The sequence below is a fragment of the Myotis brandtii genome, unplaced genomic scaffold (assembly GCF_000412655.1).
Source record: "Myotis brandtii unplaced genomic scaffold, ASM41265v1 scaffold105, whole genome shotgun sequence".
Lineage (NCBI taxonomy): Eukaryota > Metazoa > Chordata > Mammalia > Chiroptera > Vespertilionidae > Myotis > Myotis brandtii.
The window spans coordinates 2559027-2566869 of NW_005353538.1; the positions used below are offsets into that span (position 1 = coordinate 2559027).

The 7843-nt window shown below is 43.6% G+C and overlaps 1 protein-coding gene across 1 annotated transcript in view; it reads right to left on the bottom strand.

Moving 5' to 3' along the window:
* Window positions 1–1700: 1700 nt before the first annotated feature.
* The window catches only part of RNF214 (ring finger protein 214), a 54900-nt gene continuing 48757 nt past the window's right edge, over window positions 1701–7843 (bottom strand). Inside the window, exons 11-15 of the mRNA XM_005856808.2 lie at window positions 4233–4609; window positions 3997–4129; window positions 3681–3785; window positions 3287–3382; window positions 1701–2091 (exon numbers count right to left, since the gene is read on the bottom strand). Coding sequence (XP_005856870.1) covers window positions 2026–2091; window positions 3287–3382; window positions 3681–3785; window positions 3997–4129; window positions 4233–4609 — 777 coding nt within the window. The 3' untranslated portion in view covers window positions 1701–2025. The remainder of the gene's footprint in view (window positions 2092–3286; window positions 3383–3680; window positions 3786–3996; window positions 4130–4232; window positions 4610–7843) is intronic.

Here is a 7843-nt window from a genome sequence, read left to right on the forward strand (position 1 = left end):
TTGGTGTGCATGGCTTTAGCATTGCAGGCCAAGGGACAGAGGGATGAAGGGACAGAGGGAGAACAAGGCTGGCCCAGACTCAGGGCTGCTTTCTGACTGACCCTGACTAAGAAGAGAGCAGCGATGCGGCCCCAGGTCCATGCACGCCTCTCCCCACACTGTCCTCCAGCTACAGATGGCTTTCCAGGTTTCTACCAGGAAGCAGTTAAGCCCCTTACTTCCTCCTTGGGCTTCAAAGATTTGTGGAAAAGGAACAGAATATTCTTTATACCTCCTGAAAAGCACTGCAGGTGGCCATGGGCTGCTGAAAAGTTGAAGGGAAATAAGATATTAAGATAACAAGATGAAAATGACCCCCCCCCCCAACCCACCCCCAGGGAAAGAACAAAGGAGCTAGTCTTCCATTGGCGCCTTCCCTTACCCCGACAGCTACCGCACTGGAGTCATGCAAGTCCCATCAACCAAGGCAAGTAGGTATCTGACCTCTGCAGAGGGGCGTATGCAGGCCATCTCAGTGACCTTACAAGATGCCAAGGAGCTCTTGAGAGATCTAGCTCCTCACACTAATGCCAGTTAACAAACCGGGGCAGTAGGAGAAGAGAAAGAGTATGTCCATGAGCTGACAGGCAAGGATGAAACAAAGAAGGAAAAGAGTAGCAGAAACGGAGAGGAGAGAATTTAGATGGACATGCAAGGAAAAGTCTTTGCTACCCTAGTGCACTGCTAGTGCAAGCGAGCATTTCCAGGTCCCAGAAATGAAAAAATTCAGCTGTTGGTGATATATTAATCTCCTTCCCCTGGAGCTATTCTTAAAAAAATTAACACTTCGTTTTTAGTTGTTTAATTCCACAGAGAAGAGTGCTGAAGCCACTTCTGGTAAGAGTAAAGGTAAGAGGATGCGAAAGCTCTAACAGAGCCCCAGAAAAGCTCAGTGGCAGAGGGAAACACTGATCTGGTTCTGGGTGGCTTCTCAACCTCAAACCCACCTCCCTTCCCAGCACTGGGGTCTCCATCTTCCCCGGGGCAGAACACGTGTCCCCCATAGCTCTCTTGCTTCAAGAATGAAAGCCCAGCATCTCAAGATCATTCTGAAAATAATTTTGCACAGTCATCTCTCCTCAACTGTGCCTGCCTGGAGCGCATCCAAGTCACCAAACAACTTGGCTGTGAAAAACTGCCTAGCCTTCAGGGGGAGGGTTAGCCAGACAAGAAGACCAGAGGGAAGGGAAGAGGGAGGCCTCTGTAAGGCTGGCCGCGTCGGTGGTGGCAAGGGGTGGCTTCCGGAGCAGACCTTCAGATGGTGCTAGTTTCTGAAGAGACGACTACTGAGGAAGTGGGGTGAACAGAATGAGGGCGTGGGGAACTGGGACCTGGTTATGCTGTTACTCTTGGACTGTGAATTTTGCTGTTGTAAAACAGAATATTCTGTAAACCTAAAGCCTATGTACAAAACATAAGCATTAACACAGTAAAATACTCAGTGAAAAGTCAAACTCTTAGGTTTACATTTTTTTCCTCAATCAGTCTCATTTCATCCGTTTGGAGAGTTGCTAAGACACCAAGGCTTCCAAAGGCTTTCCGTAGTCAAGGCAGCCGGCCGGACAGAGGGTGAGCACCAACGTTCAAATCTGCACACATGAGCCTTAGGAAATGGACTAGTGGTTGAGCCAAATCAAAGCAGGATAGCCTTAGAGCCACAGCAGCTTCCTAATGGTTTTTATATTGTATTTGAAAACAGCCTTAGGCAGGAATATCATAATTTCAAGGCCAAACTAAATATCATCTTAGCTACAATCTGCATCCCCCTAAAGGAATTGCAAGCTGAGGGGGACAGACCATTTTTCCATAATATACATACTTTCATTACGAACATTTGAATACAGACTTTCTATACACACATTTCCTATATAATAAAAATGTACATGGCATGAGTATATGTCACTGTATAAATATAGAGTTTTAGAAATCTTGAACCCGCGCTTCCTGTTCACATCAGCTTCTCTTCTTCCTCCCCAATCAGGTCCATCATTTAAGAGTTGGGCAAAAGGGACAAGTGTCATTTGTGTTGGTCTGGGCCCAGAATTTGATGCACTGGAAATAAAGAAAGACACACCTCAGGTTTATCTGGAAAGATGGAGGGAGGGAGGGAAGGAGTGCTATTACGGTTCAATGGGTCTAAGGACTATTTACTAAGTCACCTCCAAAAGAATCTTCAGAGGTGGACCTGTCCTTTCATAGGGAACATTAACAACCTGCTAATAACAGTGTGCAGCTGCTTTTTGTTGAATATCCAGGCTTGTTCCTTCTAATGATCCATTCAGGCTTAGATGAACTTCCATCTGCTAATACACATCACCTAAAATCTTATTCAGGATTTTCCCTTACCAAGAACTTAGATGTAAATTCAGTTTCTACCTACTGTTAAAACACAATGAACAAAATATAGTAAAAAAGGAATCATCCTTGCTGCTATTAACTCTGCTTGGTAACAGTAAGTGATGGGAATGATTGTCAGTGTGGAAAGATAATCTCTAATAGACTTCAATTCTGTTAACACATTGAATGCGGGAAACGTATTTATACGTTTTACGTTGACTGGGAGTAAGTAGAGAGCAGGACACGTATTAATACGTTTTTTTTATAGACTAGCGGTAGAATGCGGGTAATGTATAAATACGTAAACTAAAGTTATCATAATTTTACTGAACGTTGCCATTTTCGCAAAAAAAATTAGCAAAAATGGCCCGCGCCACGTGCCACCTGTTAGCGCCTGATGAAAACTACCCGCATACAATGTGTTAATGGAGTTACTAATTTCATACCCAGGCTCTTTATTCCATTTCTCTCATCTAAGCAATCTTCTGACAATGCTATATTTGAAACAACAGTTAGATATGTATATCTTATTGTCAGTTTTTCAAGAAAGTGACCTTTCAGAGCTCTGGTACGAACTGCTTATCAAGTCTCCTAAGGGAACAGGGTAAAAGGAAGCTGGAAGATCCCAGCTGCAGTATTCTAAATTCTGCTGATGTTTAAGCCACAAGTTACTAAAAACCTTATGTTTAGGTTTTGTTTTGTTAATTCTCACCTGAGGATATTTCTACATGCCCAGACCCGGGAGGGAGTGGGGGTTGAAGGCACGGGCTGAGGCTCTAACCACTTGGCACATTGGCCAGGGCAATATGTTTAGATATTAATGCTGAGCATCAACACTAAAATGTGCAAGAGAAATTCTCAGTTGTCAGTAAATAAAGAGTTGGAAATGGGGAAGGAATGTAGCACCCACCTCCTTATGTAACACGTGGGTACATGCCATTGGATGCAGCTCGCTGGGCTGGACCAGCTTCTGGCACATGAGACACAGCTTACAGGTGGCTGGAGCCTGCAGAACAGAGGAGGACGGGCAAAGGGTAAGACAATAAGAAACCTCTGGGTCTCCTTCCCTTTCATGCCCATGACTCCACCTAGTGTTTCCATTCAACAAAAAGATTTTACACCAGAAGAAGTAAAAGTTCAAATACAGATTCTTGCCAAAAGTGCTTACATTTTCCCAGTTGTGGCTGCCAACAACCCGGCTGATGAGAAATGGTTTCCTCCTACCCTCCATCTGTAAACCAGCCCCTCCCACTGACATCACTCCCCACCTTTACATCCTAGTTTTCAGAGAAAATGAGTCTTACATGTGAAGACCTTCCAGGATATGAAACTTGTGCAGAAGGCAAGAACATTGGGGTATTGATTTGGGCCAATGGAGCAGGGAACAAGGCCCGGATCCGACCGAGTGGCTGTGGGAGAAACATTGTGAGAGTAAGGAAAGAGTCTGAGTCACAGAGCATGTAACTAAAGAAATCACTTAGCTCCCAGCCCAGCAAAGGAAGAAAGCAGACTAGGCACTCCTGGCTGCAGCAAATGCTTCCCTCCCCAAGTTTTTCTCAAAACTGCCTCTTCCTCAACATCTCAGCAGGTCTGCACTCTCCCCCCAGTACCTTGTCTTACCTGAGTACTTGCTGCCACTCGCTCATGTTCTGCCAGTCGTGCAGCTACCAGCTGGATCAGCTCCTCCATGGTCAGGCCTGCCATGGTGGTACGTGCCGTCTTGATTTGCTGAAGAATGTTGGTCATCTGGGCCCTAAAAAAGGGGGAGATATTTTATGTGATACTCGTAGGGAATATCCATAAAACCTCTCCTATGCCCCTCTGACAAATTTTTATTAGTCCTTAAAGATACTTACTTATTGCATTGTGGGAACCGAGCCAGCAGTTTTTCCAGGATCTTCTCTAGTTTGTCTACTGGTTGGGGCCGGGGAGTTTCAGTAGAAGCCTTAACACCGCCCAAGCCTGGGGGAGGCGGGATGGAGGCGGCAGGGGGCATGTGTGGACCATGGGAGCCAACAAGGGAACCCAAGCCAGGGCTATTTCTCCCATGGGAGCCAGGAATGGGTGGGGAAGGCTGGTTGGGCTGGGAAAGGGCAGGGTTCAGGATTGGGAAAGACAAGGAACGGGGATCTGCACTGGGCATAACCATGGGCATTGTGACCTGCCCAATGGAGAAGGGCATCCGAGGAACCAAAGAGGGATTGGGCTGAAACACCTGAAGCATGAAGTCTGTCTGCAGAGGGGAAGAGGTGGAGGATGCAAGAGAAAGGGAGAAATCAATGAGCAACTCTTAAACCAAATAAAACCAACAATACCCAGTATCTTCTTTACAAAAACAAGTGAAGGACTCTGGTTTTGTCACAGAAAGCCGGACTACCCAAAACCTGCATTCTTACCTCAGACGGGGGCGGAGGCAGAGTGGGAGTAGGGATCTGAGGAAGGCTGCTCAGCTTGGCCCCATTCCGCACTAGCTGGATGTGACTATTAAACTGGTCCTAGAAAGGAGGAAAGGAAGGGATGACCCTTCACTGCCGAGCTGAGTGAGCCTCCCTAGAAAGAAGCACCCACCATCCAGTCTGAAGAAAACAGAGGGAGCGGTAGATAAGCTCTCGTGGCAAAGCAGAAGGTCCCTGCCCCTCACCAGCTTAAGCACAGCCTAACTCAGACTCAATGCTCCCCATTACTACACTTACCCGAACGTTCTTTTTCATCATCCGAACTCCATTCAGTCTTGTCTCCCACTCCTGTTTGGAACGAACTGTGTCTAGTGTTGGGGGAGTTGACCTTTCAAGAAACCAACAGGAATTTACAGAATTAAAGAAAACCTAACTCTCAACGCTCTGAGACAGCCTAAAAGGAATGGCCAATGGACCGGAGAGAAGGCCAGGTCGTGTGCCTCACTTTATCTCCAGCATCTTTTAAGCCAAGTATTGGAGAAAGAGAACCAACCACTGAGACAGGGGTCTTATCTGCCTGAGAAGGCCACAGGGTCCTGCAGATTCCATGGCAAGAAGAGAAATGACTACATAAGAAACAAATCGCCAAGGATATTTGATATGCTTCCATAGCATAAAAGATACTGTTTATACAACTGGGAATAATACAATAGAAAACACACAACGAGAAGACTGCAGAGAGGAAGAATTAGAGAATGCAGAAGTTAGGATACAGGAAGAGAAATCACGGAACAATTACTACTGCACAGACAGGGATGACCTTGAAATTCCCGTGATGATACAGCAAGTGCCAGACTAGCTGGCCTAGGGTTTCAAACCCTAAAGAAATCAAAACAAAATCCAAAACACTGCAGGACCACTAACATTCTAGAATGGGACGATACCTACTTGAGGTAAGTAAGGTGCAGCTCTGCCTCTTTTTCAGCTTCTTCTAGCTTCAACACCAGCAATTCTTTCCGACTCTCTAGTGATAAGATCTAGGAAAACCACACACACATACTTGATTAATTTTAAATACACAGAGCTTAGTTAACAAAATACTTAGTGACTATATGGTGTAATACTTACATGGCTTACTGGTTAATACTATATCAAAAGGATTTACCATCGGGAAGCCCAAAATCAAAGCCTTCAATATAGCAACTCTTCTCACCTCTGCCTTCCAGGCCCGTTCTGTCTCTTCCATAATGTTCTGATTTATTTCACCATCCTGATTCTTCAGTCTATCCAGTTCCATTTCCCACACCTCTCTGGAAGATAAGAAATGAAGAACAAGACTAAGGGGAGAAAGACAGCAAGGCAAAGTAAAACCCAAAATTAGTCTGCCAAGTATGTTACAGGAAGTCTTACTCTAAGTAGTAACTATAGATATAGACAAATAATGTTTCAAGTAGTCTGTAATTGCACAAAGGCAAGTAAAATCTGAAAGTTAAAATGTTCATATCTCCACTTGCTAAAATAAGGTTACCCAGACCAAGAAAAAGAGTGTCCTTGGAACTAAAACCCACTGCAGGTAAAATGTCCTTCTATGATCAAGGAGGGCTCAAAATCATTATGGCATCCGTCTTATTTCCAACTTATCTGGAGAATGCAGGACAAAAAAACAGGGATCCATTTAATACTAATCTCTAAGTCACCACTAAGCACAGTTACTGGGTTACTGACGTTACTAATCTCTTAGCTGCAGTGAACATTCTTCAACAGGAAGAAACCTTCTCTTTAGATTTCAGGACTTCACATTCCCATCCGTTTCCTCCCTGACACTCCCACCCCTAGAAGCCTGTCTGTCTAGTACTGAGGGATTTTCCAGGATGGGGGACAATGAAGGGACAGAGCCAGCAAAAGAAATTCCTTATATTACACTTGATTGCAATAAGCTTTATGGCTGAAAGGAACAGGATTACCCAGATCAGTCGACAGAAAAATATAGAAAAGTTTAAATTATTTTAAAAAGGTGAAAAGGTTGAAAAGAGCTACATCTTTAAAATGTTCCCAGTTTTCTTCAGTGAGAGAAACAGTTTTATTCATTCCTCTTCTGTGTTCTTAGTAGCCTATGTATTTACTTAAATTGTTGCAGTCTCTTCTTTCGATTGACCCAATGCTCCACACATCCTGTGCTCTGCTTCACAGATAAAGTATTGGTGTGTTTGTGCGTGTGTATGTGTCACACACATATTCACTGATTCACTAACAGGAGTCTGCCCCTCTACTAACAAGGTCTATTTAATGTAACAGAAATGACTAGGTGGGCACTTTCTTCCTTAATCCCCATGTGTTGTGCTCCTCAAACTAACTTCCTGCCAGAGGAAAAATTCTCTAATAGTTATTTAGACAAAGGTTTACAGTAGATGTGTTTTCCTGCTATAACACAAATTCCTCAAGTTAAAAGATATATGAGAAGTCAAAATTCTCTTAGCATAAGAATATGTAAAATACGTTGTGGGGTCAATCCATGATCTCTTTAGCCTACCAGTCACTCTTTGACAAAGATAATTATAGGTAACCATTAGTTGCCTTCTTTGATCAATGTTATCCTTGAAGATTATAGATGCTCACTGAATATCTCTAACTTCATTAAATACATTTGTCAACGACAGATAGACACTTATATTAGAAAAATCCTTCTACCATGCCCATGGAGACATTCCACATATTCACGCACACACACAGCTTTTCCTTTGGGCATTTGGCCACATCTACTTCATTGGATCCAACAAGACAAAAGGGACTACTAGTAACCACCACAACAACAACTGCTAGCAAACAACTTTAAAAAATCATAAAAATTCCCAGCCTTATATGTTAACTAACCTGTAACATATATCAGATTTCATTTCACTAAAGAGTACTACTACCTGCAACCCATGCTAGAAAAAAAAATCAGTTCCCTAGATAGTAAAAAGAAATCCTCGGTAGAATAGAAACAGTGCACTGAGTGAGTCTATTGTAACTTTTTTTTTTTACTTATTTTTTATTGATTTTAGAGAGGGAAGAAGGGGAAGGGGGGAGTG